Consider the following 24708-nt stretch of genomic DNA (forward strand, 5'->3'; position numbering starts at 1 on the left):
AAAGGCACAGCTATCAAGCAACAGTCAGTGAAATAAACGCCTAGCACATTCCAGAAATATTACAGGTTGTAAAACAATATAACGAAGTAGCTGGAGTCGAAATTTGGTGTTAATTCCCCATGGAGCATCCCATTTGTACTCTCTCGCCTTGCATTAATTTACAGCTGCTACTCAGCTATAATAGAAGGTAAAAAAAAACCTGAAAGAATATATGAATTGAGCCAATATGCATCAGGGTGTCTTATTTTACTGCATTCGTCTTGCACTATTTATGTACTATTTATGAAATAATAAAGTTGCAATGTTTTCTATAAAGCAGAAAAATAAGGAATGACATATTTGAAATAATTTGAAATCATGCAAAATAATATAACACGATGCAATACAATATAATATAATATAATATGAGCAAGGCTTGGTTTAAAAAAAATCCTTCTTTTAAACATGAGCTGATAACAGATCACTTAATTAGTACAAAATGTTAATATTAAGATCAAAATTATTCAAGTTATTTAATTATTTATTTTCAATTCCAATTTAATTAAAACTACTATTTAACACTGAAAAATACAGGAATAGGAAGTTTTCGAAGGGTCTCAGATGTTTATGAAACTGTTCCCAGAGGTAAAGTTTATGGTTATATGAACGAAACGAAAAATTTGGGTGGACAAATTTTCATTGAAAATTTTAATTGCCGAGCCCGGCAAGAAAAGTGCCGAGAATCAAACAGTCGAGCTTTCGGCAAACATTTCGGTAAAACATTCAATTTCCGTGAGATCGACAAAGCTAAATTTACCACAACTCCAAATTTTGCCAAGCCTTCGGAAAAATTGTTTCCCGTTTATCGGTTTTTTTTTTCGTGTGAATCCCGGCAGTTTTTTTTTTTTGCTTTTATTTGTAATAAAGATCGAGATTTTGAAGAGGAAAACAAATGGAACACAATAAAGCCATCATTTCCTCTACACCTTATAAATTAGTATGAGTACCAGTAGATATAGAAAATTTGTACACACTTAATCTAGCTCGGTAAAATCTGCAACAGCCGATTACCTCGGCATTTACTTTTGCTGATATATCTGCAAAATATCTGTTTGTTAGCTGATATCTCAGCAAAATGTTATTTGCTAGCTGAGTCTCGGCAATTGTGTTACTGAATTTCAGCAAAATAAATTGCAGAACTGCTCGGCTGTTGGAATATCGGCGAAAAAAATTTAGTGTGTAAAGTTGTGTGTTCGGCAAAATTTAGTCGGTTTATCACAAATGTTTAAAAGTTAATGTTTGGATATCACTAACCAACCCTTATTTCACTCACATCAAAAGACTGGTTAAAAATAATGGGAAAACTTTTTCGAAGACACGTTTACCAAAAACTGTTAAAATCGTTGAACACTATCAGTTAAGAACAATGAAACAGCTTAAAAATAACATTAAATTGAGGGCATATGTACAGTATCTTTTTGAACGTGATTTAATGCCACGAAAATAAGTTTTTAGGAAATGATAATCTAAAGCAATATTAGAAATTAGGAATTAGAAAATTTCGGCAATTAATGTCCAGCAACTCGCACATCTTAGGGCTTCAGATAGCATGGTCAGTAAAGGCACGATATTGCCAAGCCGGAGGCGGCGACTGTGGAAGTGCATCTAGCACCCTAAATTGAGCGCCGGCCAAACGCTCGCTACAGAAGCGTAAAAAGCCTAGAAGAAGAAGAACTCGCACCTCTGAAAACTTTTTTTTTTTAATAACTTGCGTACATAAGCAGTTAATACACGTTAAATTAGAGCAACATGCAAACAAACAGTTTTGATAAATAAACTCAAAATTTGTTTAAAAATAATAAATAAGAAAGATGTCAGTAATTGAAATTTTACCTTTCTTGACGATAAACTCCCGCAGCAGTACTGAATGCCTAGGGGCACGCAATAATCCTTAACTCCAACGCAGAAAACGGCTGTAATTAAATTAATTCCATTCACTACTGCTTTAATTACATTAATTACACAGTGTAGAACATAAACTGTTTTTGAAGTCCATTAATTACAGTCGACTTTTCTCAATTAAAGTACATCAATTACATTTTCAATGCTTTTAATTATATTAAGTACGGATAGATAATTTTAATTACCGTCAGTACTACTTCAAAACGGCTTAACTACTTTAAAGGCCCACGCACATTAGATCCGGATCGGACGCGTTGCGGCAAAGTGACAGCTAAATCTATTGTCTAACTATCAAATTTACGTCAACGCAACGCAAACGGGTCTAATGTGGATGGCCCTTAAATACTTTTGATTGCATTTTAACTTCAACGCACCGGTTCTTTGTATTGCGTGACCCTCGCTGAATGCCCTGTGCGACGACACTCACTCACAAAAGCAATAAAACCACTTCGCCTGAAAGTATGCATTTGCTATAATAAACCCCCAGACGACTGGCATCAAGGCGGATAACCAAAGGTGGCACAGAAGGAAGGAGTGTTAGTTTGTTTACTAAAATGAACTCGGACGATTGTATATTGCAAGTTTTGTTATAATCAATCCTCCTCGTGTTTATTCGCGAAATTCACATCAAAGATTGATCACTTGCGTAGGAAATTAATTTGGAAAGGCATACACGGTCGTATGAAACAGATCCAAATCTGTCCAAATCTTCCCGTAGATTTTTTTGTTTTAGGACCGTTTATGGCAAAATAGTGAACTTTTCATGTACATTAACGGCAAATAATTCACCAACACTAGTGAGATTCAACCCACCTGTAATGACCCGCCTTGGACTGGCATAGTATGAAGAAGCGAAGCACACAATTCAAAAGCTTAACACCTCACCACCCCAACCCCATCGCTTCAGCTTGTTTGCCGGTTCCACAAATCATCAACAACAACACACAGTCAAAACAAGTTTTTGCTGTTCTTTTCCTAGTTGTAATAAAAAAAAAGCTTCAACATGAGCGCTGCTGGAAAACTACCCAAACAAACCACAAACCGGTCGACAGCTGTCGTATGGTTACCCTTTTACTTTCGACGTATAAAGTCTCTCTCCTGCTGAATAACTTGTTCGAATATCAATATAGAATACTAATCACTTACATAAATTGAATATTTATCAATTGAGGATGAGTCAGTGCAACGATTTCAATCTTTCCACGATAATCCCATGGTATCGTTTGATGCAAGCATTACAAAAGATCAATATTAATGATCATCCCAAGTGCAGGTTGTAAAACAATTTATAAACTGCTGTAAACAGCATCTGTTCACTTACCATTGAAGCGTCAAATAGCAATCACTCATAATAAGCTTGACGCAAATAGAAGAGCCATTTTTCCTCACCTGTAATGAAAGATGAAACAGTAATTAATTTATGTTTGTCAAGACATGATTGCACTTGATATTGACTCTTTAACAAATTACTTTATGGTTTCTCTGTTTTCTTTTGCTTTCAGGTGAGCATCGCATTGGCATCTAGCGGACGTTTCATTCATGCAGAAAACGTAGCGCAAGACAGATTCGATAAGCTAAAGCATCCGAAATTGGGCCAGATGCAGGTTCCAGGTCTTCGGAAAAACGAAATATTTTGCTCGCGACGAAGTAAACTATGTACCGTCGCATCCACAGTCAACAGCACACGAGAGCTACCAGTAAAAATTGGCGCAAATATCCAAATTCTTGAGGACGAAAGCAATCTCAGTGAACCTAACACCTATTGTAATTTTTAAGTGAATTCCGACTAAGTTGTTCTTGAATCGGTTTAGCAATGGTTTTCAACGTACTTGTAGCATCATCTGTGATCAAAACAGCCACTGTAGTAGGCTCTAGTCTATGGCTTATACCATTCTTACTGGGGGCTATTTCATATTACCGGTATGATCGGGTCGATCCAGAGTCACGAGTTATCGACCAACAGAGTCTATACTCGGAGTATGATTTCGTAGTAATAGGTGGTGGTTCAGCGGGCGCTGTAGTAGCAAACAGGCTTACGGAAGTAAGTAGATGGAAAGTGTTGGTACTAGAAGCAGGCCCAGATGAGAATGAAATATCGGACGTTCCATCGCTGTCCGCGTACCTACAGCTCAGTAAGTTGGATTGGGCATACAAAACCGAACCTACTGACAAAGCCTGTCTTGGTATGGTCAACAATCGCTGCAACTGGCCGAGAGGAAAAGTTTTGGGAGGCTCAAGCGTACTTAACTATATGATCTACGTAAGAGGAAACAAAAACGATTTCAATCACTGGGAATCGTTAGGCAATCCCGGCTGGGGTTACAACGATGTATTGCAATACTTTATCAAATCGGAAGACAACCGAAATCCATATCTTGCCAGAAACCCATACCATGGAAAGGGTGGATTACTAACAATTCAGGAAGCACCGTGGCATACACCGCTAGTAGCAGCATTCGTCGAAGCCGGTACAGAAATTGGGTATGAAAATAGAGATATCAACGGAGCTCAGCAAACAGGATTCATGATCGCTCAGGGAACGATTCGACGTGGTAGTCGGTGTAGTACAGCAAAGGCATTCCTCCGACCCATTCGTTTGAGGAAAAATTTACACATAGCATTGAACTCTCACGTGACAAAGCTATTGATTGATCCAGTTACAAAGAAAGCCATTGGTGTGGAGTTCTTCCGGCAGGGCAAAAGACACTTCGTCAAGGCTAAGCGCGAAATCATCATGTCTGCTGGATCAATCAATACTCCGCAGATATTGATGCTTTCGGGAATCGGACCAAAGGAACATCTGGATGAAGTGGGCATTAAGACCATAGTAGATCTACCAGTTGGTAAGAATTTGCAAGACCACGTAGGCATGGGTGGCTTGACGTTCCTAGTAGATAAGCCAGTAGCAATTTTGCAAAATCGATTGGAGGCAGCTTCCGTAACAATGAATTATGTGATCAATGAACGTGGACCCATGACGGTATTGGGAGGGCTGGAAGGTATCGCTTTCGTCAATACTCCGTTCGCTAACGTTTCTCAAGATTGGCCAGATATTCAATTCCACATGGCACCCGCTTCGTTGAATTCGGATGGTGGGGTACGAGTTAAAAAAATCTTGGGACTCAAGGAAAATATCTACCAAGAAGTATTTCAGCCTCTACATAACACTTACAGCTGGACCATCATGCCATTACTTTTACGCCCTCGGTCTCGTGGTTGGGTTCGCTTGAAATCGAAGAACCCCTTTCACTATCCTCTCATGAAACCCAACTATTTCGAAGATCCGTTCGACGCACTAACGCTCGTCGAAGGCGCCAAGATTGCACTGAGAGTTGCAGATGCTAAGGTTTTCAAACAATTCGGCAGCCGTTTGCACCAGAAGCCACTTCCTAACTGTAAACATCACAAGTTCCTGTCGGATGCCTATTTGGAATGTCAAGTACGATCGATTTCAATGACCATCTATCATCCGGTCGGTACCGCCAAGATGGGCCCTGAATGGGATCCGGAGGCCGTTGTGGATCCAAGACTACGAGTCTACGGTGTATCGGGGTTACGTGTCATAGATGCCAGCGTTATGCCGAGGATAGTCAGTGGTAATACCAACGCAGCTGTCATCATGATCGGTGAGAAAGGAGCGAACATGATCAAGGAAGACTGGATGGGTGTTAGTTGATTTAAACTTATGTAGATTTACGGGTGAGACGAACTTGTTCACTTCGACTGTTTACTTGTAGGTTGTTGAATATGTATTTAGTGTAGTAGACGAATTAGAAACGAAATAATGTGTGCCATTTTGCGATGATGATTGCTGCAGTGTGTAATGTAGAAGGAGGAGTAATTGTAACTGTATTATCTGCTGCTTGTTTTATCATGAGATTGTCAGTGCTTAAAATGAACCTCAAATAGTAAAAAACAGAGTTACTCCTAGTACCTTAGGATCAAGTGAAAACACCAAAAAAGCAACGAATAAAAATAATTACCATGTTGAAAACATACGTGTAATTATGCGCGTACGGTTGTTTTTCTATCCGGTATGACAACTCCCTTACACAGAGAGACAGGGTGGGTACAAGGAAATATCATGTTCACTTCCAAGAGTTTGCATACAGTTATTTTCCGTCAATCGGTAGTATGACAGGCTGAAAACAAGTATTTATTACAGATGTAGTTTTCAATGACAAACCAGTCGGGAATTGTCTGTTTGGTGGAGACAAAGATATTTTAGCAATCCTCGGATTGGGTTAGAAGTCTGTAGTATTTTACGAGCGATTTGCAAGAATCTTATCTGCATATAATGTCTTGCAACTACTGTTTTACGACTTGCTGCGGCGATGAATCTGCGATGGTGCAACTTTATTCCAATGCCTTTCACATATGCGAATTGAAATAAAAAACAGGTTTCTTAGTAATGATAACCAACAACATACACTGCCGCTATTCGCATAACAGACCCATGTGCCATTTTGGTGCTTTTGAGTTATCTCACGTAATATATGTGGAACTCGATGATCAACCCCATTTCAGTGATTTCAAGTGGTATAGTTGGAAATGGACACAGCAAAAATATTAATGTTTGCATTAAAAAAGTATAAATTTTTCGACGATTCTTTATGCGTGGACCTGCCACCTAATGGTCCCTGAAAATTAATTTAAAGCTGCCATATGTTAACTGTTTCAAGTTTTATTTTGAAAGCGATGCGTATTGATTGCTATAGTTATGGCCAAAAAAATTGGGAAACTCTAAATTTGCACGTGTGCATTATTTCAATTATCTTTCTCTATGGTGTGTGTGTTATCTTTCTCTATTTGTGTGTGTGTGTGTGTGTGTGTGTGTGTGTGTGTGTGTGTGTGTGTGTGTGTGTGTGTGTGTGTGTGTGTGTGTGTGTGTGTTTTTTTTTTGCAAGGAGGAAACCTTCAAAAATGCCATCGTGCCACCGCTTGACGACTGGGCTCACAGTCACGGTGACACGGTGTGTGGGATTCTTACCGCACTAAAACCTCCTTGGACGCCATGCCCTTTTCCCCCGGAACCACTTGTCGTATTACTTCGGAGGGGGCCGTGCATTCCGCACTTCACTTTACCTCAGCTAATTGGCGCTTCCAGTTCGCTGATCGTCTCTCCAATTTGTGAGCCATTTAGCTCCCAGTGTCACGTTCTACTCGGTTATCCCCGGTGGTGGATTCAGCCTACTCTGACGGAGAGTTCTCCCGGCTTCGGCTTTCAGTTCGCACTTGTGTGAGCACATTACTACTTTCTAGTTGGTCTTCTCACCATTTTCGCTGAAGCGCTGACATGATCTGCGTTACTGCTCTGCTGACGGCGTTAAAGGTGCCCTCCTCCTCTCGACACATTTCTTCGACGGCATTCTCCGTGCTAAGGGCGAGCATATCCTCTCGCACATCATCAAATCTAGAACATTCGAAGACCACGTGCTCTAGTGATTCTTACACATTCCCACACTCCGGACAGAAAGGTGACGTTGTGTGTCCGAACCGATGCAGGTACTTTCTGAAGCAGCCATGACCAAACAGGAACTGCGTCAAGTGGAAGTTGACTTCTCAATGCTTCCTGTTCACCCAGGTCGAAAGAATCGGTATTAGCCTGTCTGTCCATCTACCGTTCTCTGCTGCATCCCACTCCTTTGGTTCTGCTTCGTTTTCAGCGCTTCAATCCAGGCTGGACCTCCGTACCTTAGTATCGATGAGGACACACTAGCCAGAAGACGCCTCTTGCTGCAGCTTGGACCAGAATTGTTCGGCATGATTCTGGCTATTGCGTTGATGACCTTAGCCGCCTTCTCGCAAGCATATTCGATGGGGCCGTTAAAGCTTAGTCGGTCGTCGATCATCACTCCCAGATACTTCAGCACGCGCTTCGAAACAATGGTGTGCTCTCCAACGGTGATTTCTGCCCGCTGCACTGCTTTGCAGTTACTGAACAACATCACTTCTGTTTTGTGGTGGGCTATCTGCAGCTTCGCTCCTTGCATCCAGTTACCAATCGTATCTATCGCCTCGGCCGCCAACATTTCCACTTCTTCCAGCGTCTCACCGGTTACCGTCAAGACGACATCGTCCGCAAAGCCAACGATCTCAACTCCTTTCGGCAGCTTGAGCGTCAGCACGCCATTGTACATTCCGTTCCACAGCGTGGGACCTAGACTGGAGCCCTGTGGAACTCCTGCCGTGATTCTAAGCGATTTCTGCCCCGTGTCTATCGCGTAGACCAGGACCCGGTTCTGGAAGTAACTACTTAGAAGCCTGCAGAGGTAGTCTGGAACCCTCATTCTATGGAGCGCCTGGGCGATGGCCTCCCAGCTGGCGCTATTGAATGCATTCTTCACATCAATCGTAATCACGGCGCAGAATCGATTTCCTCTCCGCTTCTGTTTGGAAGCTTTCTCGGCTCTGTCAATCACTGTCCGAATTGCATCCACCGTCGATCTCCCTTTCCGGAATCCAAACTGCCTCTCTGACAATCCGTGTTCACTCTCCGTGCATTTCGTCAGCCTGTTCAGGATGATCCTCTCCAAGAGCTTTCCGACAGTATCCAGCAAGCATATTGGCCTATACGATGCATGATCCCCCGGCGGTTTTCCGGGCTTCGGCAACAGCACAAGCTCTCCACCTATCAGGGAACTGACCCTCGTCCAGATATTTCTGCAGCACCATCCTGAACATGTCCGGGAACGTCTGGATCGCCGCCTTCAACGCCACGTTGGGAATTCCATCCGGGCGGGAGCTCTATTCGCCTTCAACCCTTTCGCTGCTGCTATGAGTTTCTCGTTGGAGACTTGTTCAACGTTGTCTTCATCTTCCTCGCCATATGGTGTAGGCGGCCAGTTCGTTGGGTCATGCTGTGGGAAAAGTCCCTCCACGATGACTTTCAGCTTGTTGGGACACATTTCAACCGGCATCGTTGGACCTCTGATCTTCGCCATTGCGACTCGGTATGCGTTGCCCCAGGGGTTGGCATCGGCGTCGCGGCACAGCTCCTTGAAACTATTTGACTTGCTCAGCTTTATCTTTCGTTTCAGTGCAGCCCTGGCCTCTCGGAACACCACCCTGCGCTCCTCTCTGTCTGCTTCTGTTATTACTCTCTGAGCACGCCTTCTGGCTAGTAGACAAGAAGCACGGAGGGTGCTAATTTTCTCGTTTCACCAGTAAGCTGGACGCCGCCTTCTCGTTGGCTCCAGTTTTTTCGGCATAGTTGTGTCACATGCCCTTGCTTATGATTCGTTCAACTCGTTCGCGCTTAGGCCCGGGACGTTACTGTCTACCCTTAGAGCTTCGATGAAGAGATCCTTATTGAATGCCTTCGTCTTCCATTTCCGCTCGCTTACTTTCGTCCTCCGCATTTCCACCGGTGTCCGTTCGCCGATACTGCACCGGATCGCCTGATGGTCACTATGGGTGTACTCTTCGCACACTCTCCAGTTTTGTTATATTTGCCATAAGCGACGTACTGCAGAAAGTGACATCGATAATGGATTCCCTACCATCTTTGCGGAAGGTGCTGATGGTTCCTAAGTTGGCCAGACTGACGTTCAACTTTGCCAGAGATTCCAGCAGGCTATACCCTCTAGCGTTGGTACACCTGCTCCCCCAATCCACTGCCCAAGCATTGAAATCTCCTGCGATGATGACTGGTCTTTGTCAAATGAGCATCTGGTGGAACTGCTCAATTGTTTATTCTGGGGGGTGCGTAGCAACTACATACATAGATTCTATTGATTTTGGCGATCACGAAACCTTCGTATGAGCCCGCCACCACTTGTTGAATGGGACGCCTGTCCATGACTTGTATGGCCACCAATCCTGCTCTATCCGTCACACAGTTACCATTATCGAGAGGGACTCGATATGGCTCTGCAATGATAGCAACGTCGCACTTTGTTTCCGTTGTCGACTGCCACAACAGTTGCTGTGCTGTGTTGCAATGATTGACATTTATTTGGGTTACCTCCATTATTGCTGGCCCACCATCGCCTTCTTGAACTCTGGGCACCTGAAACTTCCCGTCACATGGCCGTTTCCGTCCTCTTTTTTGCAGAGCATGCAATTTTCTCCGCATTTCCTGCTCAGATCAGATCTGTCAGGGCCTTTGCAGTTTCTCGCCTGGTGACCGAAGCTCATTTGTAGCATCTCTCCATTTTCTTAGATACCCGAGGAATAGCTTTCAACGGGCACACTGACCACCCAACCTTGATTCGGCCTGTCTTCAGCAGCTCGTTAGCTGCGTCCGAAGAAAGTCGTATCGACGCCGTCTGCGTGCCACCATACGCCTTCCTCAACCGAATTGCCATCGGTACGTCTCCCAGGTTTCATTGCACCTTCAGCGCACTTTTCAACTCGTCTTCTGTTGTGATCTCGTACAGATCCCTGCACTCGACCACTGACTCCTGGGATAAGGCTCTTACGTTTCCGTCTCGCCAAGAGATTTTTCGACGAGCTCCTTAAAAACTGCGCTCTTAACCGTAGGGTCCCTTTTCAGCTCGAATAGCATCTCGCCTTTCTGGGTTCGTCTGGTTTTCACCACGTTCTCGCCTAGTTGTTTCAACTCCGGATCCTCTCTCACTTTCCGAAGTGCTGCGTAGGACGTTTTGTCCTTCGCCTCAACAACCAGAGCGTCACCTTTGCTTCTCTCCCTACGAGGCCAAGGCTTCTCCTTTTTCTTCCTGTCTTCCTTCTTCTTCTTCTCTTCCTTCTTCCTCGCTTCCTCTTCCTTCTTCCTCACTTCATCTTCCTTCTGTTTTTCTTCCTCTCCTTCTGGTTCTCGACTTTACGCCACCCACCATTTTCTCCCATCTCCTTGATGCCTTCCTCGTCGTCCCTGCTTTTTTTGTGTTCCTCCTCATCTCCTGGCGTGTCCCTATCTCCTTTTCAGGACGTGGATTTGTGGGTCCCTTCGGCATCTCACCGCACGGAGTGTACCGCTCATTGGGTGGATCGCTTTCTCACAAATTAGTTGGAAAAAAATGTGTGCGAAGTAAATGGGAGAACCACACACTCTTTGTCGAGTGTTGTGAGATGCATGCAATTACATTTATATAAAGTCTGGGCCAAAGGGCTTATTGGTGTTAGTGAAATGTGCAAATGTTTAGCGGTGTTCGTATTTTATTGCAATGTTTATATTTTTACACGAAACAGCTGTTGGCAGTGACGTATTTCTATCTGTTCTCAGTATGTTGGCAGTGACGTATTTCTATCTGTTCGCAGGTTTTCAGCAATGTTTACAACATTTTTGCTTCTAACACCAGCAAGCTGCCTGTTGGCCCAGACCTTATATAAATGTCAAATGCACAAAGTTGCTTTGCTAACGCTCTGAGGTGCTTTCCAGCCCTGGCTAGCAGTGCTGCAAAAACTCGACAATACACGGTAATATTCAATATTCTGCTTTGGTCACTCATTTAAGCTAACAGTCATTGTCAATTACAATGCTTTTAGTGACGAACATGTGCAGATTTTTTTATTAGACAAATTTGTAACGAAATTAAATTACTTTAGCAAAACAATTACATGGAGCCGGTCAAGTGAACAATCATCTTTGACCTGAATTACTTGGGTAAGAATAATGTGACCAGGGCTCTACATTTTCGAAGCTATAAAATGAACTCGAGTTTTGTTTCTCACATACAACGTGTTAAACGCTTGCAACGCGAAGCTTGGAAGAAAGACCAATGGAGCGACGGGAGAAAGAGAGACAAGCGATTGAACATTTGTTTGTGGACGTCGACTGAGGTTCTAGAATGCTGCGAAGCTGTTCGGTTTTTAACAGAAAAAGAAAACCAGCAGTCTCTTCGTCGCATCGATTTGGTCGATTTATACTGATATTGTGACGCCCTGAATGTGACACAGAATGCACGAAATTATACTTTTTAATAGTCATTGGCGAAAAATTTAGAATGAAATTTCGACGAAGGTTTTTTTAGAGTCCAGTCTATCAGTGACTATGTGAAAAACAATTTTGTCAATATCGCGCGAAAGTCTGTCAATAACAATGACAAATCTCAGCACTGGTAGGTACCCGAGCAAAGTCGGTTAACAAAATGAAAGCAAATCGATATTAAATTTTGCAGTTCCTATCATACTGAAAACTCATTTTGATTTCATTTGTCGCAACATAATTCTGATATCGTATTGTGCTTTGATTATGTAGTCAAGACTTTTTAAATGAAAGCAACTTAACTTGAAGTTCTGCTGTTAACGTCTTGTTTAAAATTTAATTTAAGTTCATCTGTTGTTGAACTAATAAGTATTGTTTATTTGTTTTGTTTAACACATATTGACTTGCCCGGGGTGAAATTTGACTCTATCAGCATTTCAGTCTTTCAGCGTGAGAAGCATGGATGCTAATCATCTACGCCAGGCCCGTGTTCAGTTAAACATTATGAAAGCTGAATGAGTAATCAAATTGATTTCATTAAAAGCAGGATTAGTATTCCGTTTGCTTCAACAGTGTAAAATTTTACTCTCATTTTTGCTGTGTTAACCGTTAAGTCAACCAAAATGAGATCAACTGGAGTATTCAAAATAAGTTACATCATAACAGCAAATTTTGATTTCAATTTGATTTCCAGCTTTGCTCGGGTAGTGTGCCACTTAACTTCTAATTGTTAGATTTCTAGATAGAAGGTAACGGATCAGGACAAAGTTGAAGTGTGATCAGTTCTACAGGATTATCCAGAGATCTACGGATTTTTGGATTTACTACGGATTTACAAACCGAACATAAAATTCCACGGATTTTACAGATTTTTATGGACTTTGAGACTCATCCCCAGCTCACAGTTTTCACTTTTCAGTCTTCAGCAATTTTGTTCTGAATGACAAGACCTATCGTATTGCATCTAAGTTAAAAATTTCACTCTCCACTAGTTCCATTTGATTCTAATGGCTTGCTTAAGTCGTCATCTCAACTAGATTGAAGGTTTCTGTCTTCAGTCAATTTGTTCAGATGAACAGGACCTATTTCATAGTGAACAGCTCAGTTCTGAATTATCATACCTGGTGGTGTGAGTGTACGCTTTGACTTTTAATTGCTTGCTCCACTAATTTGACAGCTCAACTAGATGTTTTTCGTAAATTTATTCTGATTTATAATAACTATTGGATGGTGAACAGTTTAGTTAAAAATTTCCTCACCAGAAGGAGGCACTAGTGTACCAAATGTCTTGCTGCCTTTGGAAAAGTTGTTCAGCTGGACAAGAGCTATTGGATGGAGCACAGTTTAGATGGAAGTTCTGTCACCAGGGATGTATTTAAGTGTACCTTTGAAATAATGAGTCTATAATTCAAAATTTTAAAAAGATCTTCTTATTCTTCATGGTTATTACGTTCAAACTATAAATTTTCGTTCGTCTACAACTTTCGTTTCATTTGCCGTTTTGGGATTGCCTTCGATACTTGTGAAATGGAGACTTCACAAATGCATCGTATTGGCTTGTAACGTATACGATATGCACCTTTCATGACAAAGAATCATAAAAGTTATCAAAATGGTGACATGTTTGCAAATGTTTGCCATTATTTTTGCGTTAATGGGAACATATCAGTTCTGTTGTGAGGATATAATCAGGAACTTTGCAAAATCGTCGAAATTCTGTGAGATTTGGTTTTGGCCACGAAATTTCAGTAATTCTGCGAAATTCCGCCAAATTGGTTGCAAATAACGTCATTTAAATTACATTTAATTTCACTTGATCTTTGATATACAATAACATTTTGAAATATTTATATCTAGGTTAGGTTAGGTTTGGTTATCTTAATTAAGAAGATTTTCAGTCATAATTTTATCTAGAATAACGAAACAAGTTGCCAAAATTTGGTCATTGACACAAAATTGTAATGAAGATGGTTAATTTATTTATAATATGGTTATAATGTCACACAAATAATGCTGGACACCAGTGTTGGCAAAATCATCAATCAAATTATATTTTTCCGCTCTTATACGCTCTCAATATCACGCGTGATATTGGAACAAAATATCATGCTTGATATTGATTTTACAAGCTCCTTTGATATTGCGAGACTATTCACAGCGTGCAAAAATCAAGCGGAGAGTTGACTAGACACAACAATGATTCCATTGCACATCGTTTTCTTATAAAGAGAAAGTATAGTTTGCTATGTCTTTTCACTGTTCACCGATGGTAGACACGAAGTGACTGCTGCCAGCAGTTATTGAAGTTTCGGTTGCGTTCGGGTGTAGCAATAATCATTAAACTCAATCTCACCACAGTTTGTTGAGATTTGCAGTTATTGAGTTTTGTTAGCTTGATATTCCGAGCTGCAATATCACAGCTTGCATAATCAACCGCAGCTGTATGCTTGTTGATATTTTTCTACGAAAATCAAGCGTGATCTTGGGCATTGGTGAGATTTGATTTTTTGATATTTTCCCAACACTGCTAGACACATTCAAGTAGTTCAAAATATAATTCACCACTAATTCCAATGATTTATGGTTCAGGTATTTTCGTTCTTGGTAATTTATTTTTTAAATGGTTAAATATCCTGTTTATAAAGATTTTCGTAAGTTAAAATGCTATCGCTATACCATCGTAAAATTTCAAGTTTTTCGTATTTGTTGACCGAAAATTCTTACTTTTTCAGCGACGTCCCAAGTTATAATATATTAATATGGAAAAAAATTGACTCTCACCGAATTCACCATATGTTAGATTTTTATTTGAACATAAATAAGGCGGTTATAAATATATTTTTCCATTTTATATCCAACATCAAATAGGTCGAGATAGGCCAGTTTATTAACGTTTTAAGAATATAAATATAATAAATTATTAAACTATAAACAACAACAAAATGTTTATGAAGTTTTGGAAGAAAGCTCTGAGCGAAGGTTAAGAATAGGGCTGATTTTGTTCGCCCCTTCAAAAATTTGTAATTGTGACATAAAATAATAATAAATTTTTTTCCTTGGATTTGATTTCCGTCGATCTTGTTTTCCGTGCTGAGCACCAATGCTACTGACGCCAGGAAGGCAGCTCCCACACCTGGACCCTATCTATCGACCCATCAACTCATAAACCGGGGACCAACGGCTTTAGAGGTTATCACGCTTACCACTACACCACCGGCGCCGCTAGAGAAGTGATAATTAAATTTGTATTATGTAAATGAGATTCAGTTTGAAGTATTTTTATCATGAAGCTATTATTGAGCCTTATTTTGAAATCTTCATTTTGATTAAATATCTAAGCAACCTTATTCCATAGGTACCAGAACGACAATATCAAAGACATGTTGGATTCAAAATGAATGTAGGGGTTTGACAGTTGTAGGATACCTGTGATTGTTATAGACCGGTATGTTATTGTTATAAAATGCATTTTTATTTGAAAATTGCCGCGCCGGTTACAGTAAAATAAGCATTACTCAGTTATCTCAGTTATTGGAACCTGATTTTAAATGGAATAGGAACAGAAATTTTATTTTTCGAATGTAACCCAATTTCAAAATATTGAATATTGAATTGAATCGTTGTTGATTTAACAATTAAGTTTATAAATTAATAATGTTGAAATTACTATTGAAATGAGCCACAAAACAATCTCAAGTCCTAAGTCATAAATCCGGTCGTGCTTCCGACACAACCCTTAAAAAAAATTTCCAAGTCACCAAGCTGTGAACGAAAATCGACATGTAGCTGAATCTTAAACAAAACCGATACATTCCTAATCGGAACTGTCTTCTTCACTGCACTATTCAAATATGGAAATCGTAGACGAACCAGCCCAGGGCTGAAAGTCTCCTTAATTAAGATATAAAAAAATGGAAATACATATTTCCACAACAGGAGGCAAACATACCGAGGTTGGTCTGCCAACTTTTGATGAGAATGCTTTCGAACGTGGTACTGGATACGAAAAAAATTGTCAATCTAAACATGAAACCTTTGCACAACAGTCCAAAATAAAATAGAGACAGTTGTTTTCGAGCATCAAACCGGAATTAGTGTTAAATGTTATGCCCACAAATTTACATCTTTTCATTCCTTCTTTGATCTCAAATAGTACACAAAAGTAAATGTTGATCACAGAGGACTGTTCTTAACTAACGTTAACCGGAATTCCAAGAAATTATGCTAAATGAATCCAATTTCAATAAATTATAGAAAATATCTAAGATTCAACGTCAACGCAACGCAAACGGATCTAATGTGGGTGGCCCTTGACACACACCAAGCCGAAGCCGTCGAGTGTCATTCCTGGTTCGGTCTAGAACATCTTTCGGGTAAGACATAGAGTATTATGTGCGGTATCTGCTCATTAGGCCGAATGATTTCCCGCTTATCCAGACCTTAATAAATGTTGACATGCTTCCTTACACAGTTATGTTTTTTATAATTATCCACACTTAGACATTTTTCAAATTATTTGGACTTGGAAAACTTGTTGAAATATCTCGAACTGCGATTTTTGGTTTTTCCAGAGTGGAAGAAATTGAATACATCCTTTGAATTTTGAAAGATTCAATTTTTAACAAGCAATGTTTTAAGTATGTTTTCTTCTTCAAACACGAGTAAATTTTTCAAGTATGACTGGTTTTGTGAGTTTTGGCATCACGAATAAAATATGCCATCACATTGATTTTCCTTCTTTCAAAATTTGCTCGTCCTTTTCAGACTAGCAAATGTTATACATAAGCATGCTATCAATTAACGTTGGGGTGGTTTTTATGAATATTAAGCGCGAATAATTTTTGGTGTTGTGAGAGTGAGTGCGTGAAATGCATGAAAATCTCAAGCGTGAGATTTATTTTCCAGATTCACACGCGAGTTTATTCACGAGGCTCATTGAAAGAAATTTGAGAATGATTTTCCGACCACTGCACACAATATAAAAATTAATTCATCATAGGTTGAATGTTTGATAAATGCTCTAAATTATTTACTGTGAAAGTGCTTCACAGTGCTTGACAGCAGGCACTAGGTCATGTAAGAGCATGAAAACCAGCAAGAAGAGAAGACCATTGTAAGCGAGATTGTTGTCCAACATTTGGACAACATTTCCCACCCAATTAGGGTTTGTAGTACCAGCTATACCATTACCGAAAAACTGTAAAATCGTTCAAATTGACCATACCAAAACTACTGGTTTTATATGGACAAATAACCGGTACCATTAAAAAAAATTTTGCTTCAAAAACTATTTGAAACAGTAGGCGAGAAGAATTCGATTGCTTACTTAGAAGAGCGAGCGAAAAGAAAATTGAAAAACTTGTTTTTTTTCTCATAATTTTTGGCATGCTTTGGAAATGCTGTATCTCAGGAAACACGCAAATTACTTTTTATAGATACATAAGTGTTTCTAATGTAAAAAAAGGATGGGTAACATGATGGTGCTGTCAGATTAGAAATCTAATTATACTCATTCTGAGCAAATTGCGTTCTAGGTTTTTAACCACAAATTTAAAATATTTGGGAACACTGTACAAAAATAACAAATTCATATTTTGATTCTTTGTCTAATTTTCTCATAAAAACACTATTTAATGTTAATTGAAGCTTTATATGTTCCGTAGGTTTTGATAAAAAAAAGTAGTAATTTCTTGAAAAGCATGAACAATATAGAGCAGCTAAAAATATGGATTTTAAAAGTAAGACTAAAAAAAATATCTCCATATATTTGATCCAAATCGGAAGAGGTAAAATACACTTTTGAATTTTTTTTTTCTCGGTCACTTGACGCGGAATAAGGGTCAGAGAGATTTTTTTTAAAGATAACCAAGAGCTCACCCTACTCTCTTTTTGAAGGTCTGTGTTAAGAAATGTTATCCACTGACATAAAAAAGATGTTCTAGTTTTAACTCAATTCTTACCATTATTTTAAAAATCTGATAAATTTCCCATAAAATTGTGAAAGCGTAGGTATTATATAATAATAATAATAAAATTTACTCAATCCTTGCGATCCATAGATTGAGAAACATTATTGTAAGAAGTGAGAGAACTGGCTGAAACACACAAATATACATTTTTTCTCATTTCCATTTGCTGTTCTATGTGTCCAAACCTCCACTTCCTACTACAGCATGATGTACTTAATGGGTCGCCTTATCAAGGATATACCCAAGATATAAATTGACAATAACTTATAACAAAAGTGGCAAGCTTCGGCGAACAAAGTACGCATGAGAATTAAAAGCGTTCAAGCATCAACTATTAATGATGATTGGATTGAATCAGACAAAACAATGAATGCAGGTTTTCGAAGAATCAGTACATTTTCTTTAGCACATATAATAAACGAATAAACAATGCTCGCCAAGACAGCAGGATGCATCCTAAAGCAATGCTCAGCTGCGTTCAGGTGTTAAAAAATTTCCCATAAAAAGGTTATAGCCAAGACCTTGAACTTCGCCATGTGCTATTGCTGCAGGGAAGAGAGAACATTCGTACAGTGGTACACGTACCTATGCATACTTTCCGAACCCGTAGAAAGATCGACCCTTCAATGTCACCAATGTGCAACGGGTAGGTTAATTGAACTCTGGCGAGGAAATCCTCTTCAGTGGGATATTTTATCGCATGAGTAGCGGCCTAGCAACAATACGCCCGATTGATCGATAAGTTGGGGATGATACGGACAATTACAACCTTTTCTTGTAATAAACCATTTAGCTTGCCAATTAAGGACTAGTGTTCGTAACATGTAATTAAGGTATACCAGCTGAGAGAACAAGAGGAAGTGGGAGGTCAGTTAAGTCATGCGCCTGGCTTTCTAATTAACGTTGCGGGACATGGTTTCCTAGAGGCGTAGGCACAGTGCTACCTACACAATAAAAATGATTAACGCTGTTGATATTAGAGGTGAGAGGTCCATACATGATTATATTTCAATTACTACTTTGAGATAATATCACACTTCAAATACTTCCACTAATTTAATGTACAATCCCTTTGCAAATTCAATATCGACTGTACTTATCCGTGAAGACAAGTTCAATAGCATTTCACCCATGACTTGGGACGGAAACAACAGAAAGCCATGACTCGGTTAAATACCTATAATTTCTTTCCACAGTCAAGGCTGATGTCAGCCACGATGTCAGATCACGAAAGTACAAAACTTTCCGAGATTCCGCTGTATGTCACTTGGCTCGTGCCATGCATCAGACGACGATGACGACGAGAAAAAGAAAAACCTTGGAAACTTGGGTCGATGATGCTTGAACTGAGACTACAGATGTAAACAACAATGCGGTTTTGTAAAGCAACCGGATACTGGTTGACTACAATTTATATGAAGCATAACGCATGTCTGAGTCAGACACCAAAACAATACAAAACTAAGTTAAAACAAATTAATGAACTTCACATAAAGAATTAACTAAACTGGAACATGATATTCAAGAAGGCTGTTTTTAGTTATTGAGTTAATCAAGTGTAAAACCAAAACAAGTTAAAACAAAACAGTTAAAAAATTGTTGCAAGCAAGTTTGGTTCAGTTAATTTGAAGGTACTATCAATGACAAAATATGTCAGTGTGCTGTGGGCTAAGAAGCAACCCTAATAAAAAACTACTTTAAACGAACGATAACCCAAATGATTGAACTATTCCACAAATGGTTTGGATGATACTCGGAACACGTCGTTAAGCAAATTAACTATAATATTTTTATTAGGGAAACCTTGTGAGATACCGTAATGTAACCAAATAGATGTTTCTTTAATCCGAACAATTATTTTAATAAATATTACGATTTTTTGCAATTTAATAGATAAGCAGCTATATAAAAGCAATATTAAAAAGCTTGAATGCTCCATAAGCCTTGAAAAAAAAATGCTCCTTTACTGCTTAGCAACTCAGATTTACGGTCCTGCTAGTGTTTTTTTTTTAAACATTACAAGTTTTCCGTTACCCATTTTACCAGTGGCATCGTGTTCGGAGTGTCAAGGGACATTTCTAGCAACACTTTTGCGCGTGTTTTAGTGCGGATCTTTTTTTTTTGAATCGATTATCACAGTTTGAAACTAAGATTAATTTCTATGCATTGATTGTTAATCCCTATTTTACTTGAATTGATTGCACATTGCATGAAGTGATTGGTAGCTGAGTGCCGACCCTCACACAAGCACACCACAACGAATACCATACACGCGAATCGAAGATCATCTACGCTGTGTATAGCTCCGCTGCTGCTGTGTAAACGCTCGGTGGTAGTATAGGATTATCAGATAAGTTTTTGTTCTTGTTTCTTTCTTTGGCCCATCAGTTAAATTTTGAGTTTGTGTTTCTGTGTTTGAAGTTTTTTTCTGTGTATTGTGTTCGAGTGATTTCGATTATCGTTTCAGTGGTAGAGTGTTCTTCGCTCCCACTAGTACGGCAAAATGGACATTTTGTCGGAAGACGAAATGGACGTTTTGTCGGAAGATGACACCACTTTGTCACCCGATGGCAAGAAGGGTCGCAAACGTCTATCATCCCAGAAATCAGATGATGCCATCCCTGTTTCGTCGGCAAAGGACTGGCTCAGAAAAACCCCCGATCGAGAGCCTATCTAGATGACTCGACTCGACCATGAGTTGTCTACTTTCAGCCCAAAAACAAGCCTTTGAATTAAATCGAAGACAACATATCAAGAAGACTGGCAACTCTTCCATTCTCTGATACGACCTCTATGAGACCGACACAATCGCGTCATCTGCCGCTCAAAGGTAAATGCTTTGAACGATTTGATAGCAAAGATTGCAACCTCTGAAGAAAGGTATGTGTTTTTGCTCATTGTTTATTTTCTGATCCTTCTTGATTTGAAGTCTTCGATGTAATGCAAACTACTAATGATCTGACGAAGCGATACTAGGCCGTGATTGAAATCACGAAGGTTAGGCACAATACCTAAACTTTGTATTGTCGTTTCTAACCTGAAGCAGGCTAACGAGACTGCTGCATCCCAGCTCTTCACGCTCGAGTATAGAGTTTACATCCCAGCTCGTGATGTGGAGATCAAAGGTGTGGTCACCGAAGCGAGTCTGACCCCCGAGATCTTGGACGAGCAGGCGGTTGGCCGTTTCAAGAACCCTTTGCTTTCCCCGGTGAAGATACTGGATGTTCACAAACTGGGCTTAGTATCTGTCAGCGAAGGTAAAAAGATTTTTACCCCAACAGACTCGTTTCGTATGACCTTTTCTGGTTCAGCCCTTCCTCACTACATCGAGCTGAGCAAATTTTCACTACCTGTGCGATTGTTCGTTTCCCGGGTCATGAACTGCCAAAACTGTAAGTAGGGTAGGATGGTGCAAAACGCACCGTTTAAGCAAAATCGTCAATGGCTGGCGAATGGAAGCTAAAATCAAGAAGAAAGTAATGGCGTTTGGTTCATTACCATGTTTTCTACAAAGATCAAGTGATTTAGAACTACAAAAGGATGATTTTCCATGACTTTCAAGGTATTTTTTAAATTGCTTCCAACATGATAGCGGGGCAAAACGCCTGATTCATGATGCAATTGCACCACAACATTGGGACAAGACGCACGACAACAATGGCCAAAACGCACCACAACATTGGGGTAAAATGCACCCCATGGTAAACAAACCATAACCCCTGCAAGTAGATAATGCAAAGGGATACGGTATTTCAAATGATTATTTCTTTATGTTACATCAGAAATAAGGTCTCAAAATCTCAATAGAATGTTAAACTGTGATTCATCAAGTAAAATATCTAAAAAATATACGAAACGTAAATTTTTTAATTTTTTTTTTGTGATACATGATGATAAAAGCTTAATTTACAGTCGATGATTTTAACAACTGTGTCCTGTTTTGCACAAAATGCAATTTTTTTAAGGAATCAGTAGGTCAATACATGATTTTATGATCAAGAATTATTTGTTAAACCTCCAGTTGAAAACAATCACAAACCGTTACCCGGAAAATGCATCTGAGGAAAAGTTATCGCTGTTTTTCTATTAGTGGGCATTTTACCCCAGGGGTGCATTATGGGCTGTTCTCCCTTAGTTGGGACATACGGCCTCTCACTGTGCGTGTACTGTAAGGGAACTTCTCATGGTGTCTCGTCGTGCCAGGTGTACAAAAAAACGCGGGGAGAAATTACAACGCTCACTTAAGGAACGTTCCCGGTAGTCTTTTGCAGAAATGCTTAAAACGGCCACGCTATCGATCAACGACAAAAATCCCTGTTCTCTTTTGTCAGATGACGAGACTGACTCTAACTTGGCTGAGGAGGGATTTTATTTCAGTTTTCCGGAAGGTTCTGCACGGAAACGAAAACGCATCCGTTCGCGGAAAGTTGCAAATCAAGAACTCCAAATCAGCTTGCCCAAATCAAGGAGTGGTGGAAAAAAGGAGACTTCTACTCCTCCTGGATTCCGCAGCACTGACTATAACAAAGATTTTCCACCTCTTCCGGGGACACTTTTGGGGATCAAAAAGTGTCATTCCTTCTATAGAGTGAATCTTCCACAATTTACAGGTATTGAAGTTATCGCATGTCAGGCTATTGTTAAAGGCAAAAGCCTTTGTATTGCTTGTGTGTATATTCCTCCCCGAGTTTCGATTAATCGAAAACAACTTTCAGATATCTGTTCAGTTCTTCCTACTCCACGGTTGATTATGGGAGATCTTAATTCCCACGTTACAGACTGGGGGGAACTGTATGATGACCACCATGACCTTTGTGATAACTTCAATATGACAATTCTTAACAATGGAGAAGTACCACGTTTGGCTGGACCATCCTCGAATGTTAGTAGATTAGACCTCACCCTTTGCTCTAATTCATTATCGTTGGATTGCACGTGGACCGTGGACGTGGATGCGTAACCGGTCTTCGAACAATGAGAGCGAGAAGTACTCGGATCGTTGTATTCTCAAGTTCGCGCGAAAAGTATGTCCTGATTCCGTGCCGGCACAGATGATTCCTCGCGACGTATTGCCGAGACGAGACGAGCCAACCTTTTACAATGCTAGAGCTCTCACTCGTGCTCCTTTCGTGTCACAATTCGGCTCCGGGGGCTGATAGGATCAAATTCAACTTATTGAAGAACCTCCCAGACGTCGCTAAGAGGCGCATGTTGAACTTGTTTTGTCAGTTCCTGGAGCTCAATATTGTTCCAGGTGATTGGAGGCAAGTAAGAGTTATAGCCATTAAACAACCTGGAAAACCCGCACCGGATCATAACTCGTATCGTCCCATTGCGATGTTATCGTGCATTCGAAAATTGTTGGAGAAAATGATCCTTTTTCGTGGTTGAGATGAACCACCTACTCTCAGATACTCAATTTGGTTTCCGTAGGGGCAAGCGAACGAACGGCTGTGTTGCTTTCCACAGAAATTCAGTTGGCTTTTGCTAAAAAAGAACTAATGGCTTCTGTGTTCTTGGATATTAATGATGATGATGATGATGATGATGATGGTCCCACCTCTTACCCCTACAAAGTTGGACGATTTATCTTTAAGATAATTAAATATGACAATTTAACCAGGTTTGCAAACAAAATCGAACTGGTTTCAGTTACAGATATAAATTCCATCTAGAGTTTACAATTGCTTCACAGCGATATGAATGTGGAAAAGCTCAGGCGCCCACCCCTTAGCTCACCTTTTTGTCCACCTAAAATATTCATAAGTATTACAAGCAATCAAGAGTTAATGAACAATCAACTAAGCATCCTATTACACTAGCAACCCCGCAATTGATGCTATCATAATTTTCAGCAATGTCAGGAATGCTCACGAACCCCCAACATTTGCCAGAAAATTTACTACTAACTCAAGGTATCTTCCAAATAAGCTTCATAATTGCATTTTTTTTTTAATCAAATGTTAAATTCAGTCCTCTATATCCGTAATACGTGCGCGACGCTCAAACCTTTGAAGACAATTTTTTTTTTAATTAATCTACTATTAAATCAAATATCAAAAATCCATCATCACCATCGTGGCGAACAAAATAGTTTTTGCAGTGCTACAATAATTATTAAATAGTCGTTATAACAGCTATCCATACAAAATAATCCTTCGTCAAGATACATTATTTGTCAATTCATAAAAAAAAATCACTGGATAACCGTTCAAAAGACAGTTTTAACGTGTGAAATGCAGTGTCTTTTAAATTCTGTAAGTGTTGCAGAACGTATGATATGTCTAGGCATCGAATTGAAAACATTTATTCCTTTATAATATAATTAATTTTGTGAAGTACAAGTCAAGAAATGTGGTGTTCTTATTTCATCCGCGTTTTAGTATTACATCTATGATAGTCACTTCCTCTTTCAATTCGATCACACAAATATCGAGGCAACAAATCGTTAACTACTTTAAAAATGAACACCATAGTCAAATATACAATTCTTTGCTTCACCGACAACCAGTGTAAGGCGTCTAGCATCAAAGTTGAGGAAGTGAATCTATTGCATCGCAAAATCAAACGCATTATTTTATCCTGCAAGCGTTGTAATCTCGATATTTGTGTTTCATTGGACAGAAATAAAATGGATGGGCAAAAATCTAGATGAGGAGAGACGATTGATTTGTATAGCTGTATTTTACTGGCAATAGTTAAATCGTTTTTCAGTCGACATAGAATTCCATACTTCTTGGCAATTTCCTTGATGACATTGTCAATGTGAGAGTTGAACTTAAGTTTGTCATCAATAATCACGCCAAGATATTTAATCTCATCATCAATTACAACAGAGACGTTCTCATTTACTCGATTCCGCGAAATTATCATAAATTTAGTTTTACTTGTATTCAATTTCAGCTGCTT

At 39.7% G+C, this 24708-nt stretch overlaps 1 protein-coding gene across 1 annotated transcript; it reads left to right on the top strand.

Moving 5' to 3' along the window:
• The first annotated feature begins 3463 nt into the window (after positions 1 to 3463).
• LOC135706674 (glucose dehydrogenase [FAD, quinone]-like) lies at positions 3464 to 5935 on the top strand. Its single transcript, XM_065228320.1, has one exon. The coding sequence runs from the start codon at positions 3755 to 3757 to the stop codon at positions 5615 to 5617; it is 1863 nt and encodes a 620-aa protein (XP_065084392.1). The 5' UTR covers positions 3464 to 3754; the 3' UTR covers positions 5618 to 5935.
• The last annotated feature ends 18773 nt before the right edge of the window (positions 5936 to 24708 follow it).

Source organism: Ochlerotatus camptorhynchus, unplaced genomic scaffold, assembly GCF_037179485.1.
Source record: "Ochlerotatus camptorhynchus isolate MF236.1 unplaced genomic scaffold, CSIRO-AGI_Acam_v1.1 ptg000285l, whole genome shotgun sequence".
NCBI classification, from domain to species: Eukaryota; Metazoa; Arthropoda; class Insecta; order Diptera; family Culicidae; genus Ochlerotatus; species Ochlerotatus camptorhynchus.

What these genes read in the sequence shown, in the direction of transcription:
- LOC135706674 (XM_065228320.1), top strand. Translation starts at nt 3,755, where the DNA reads ATGGTTTTCAACGTACTTGTAGCATCATCTGTGATCAAAACAGCCACT.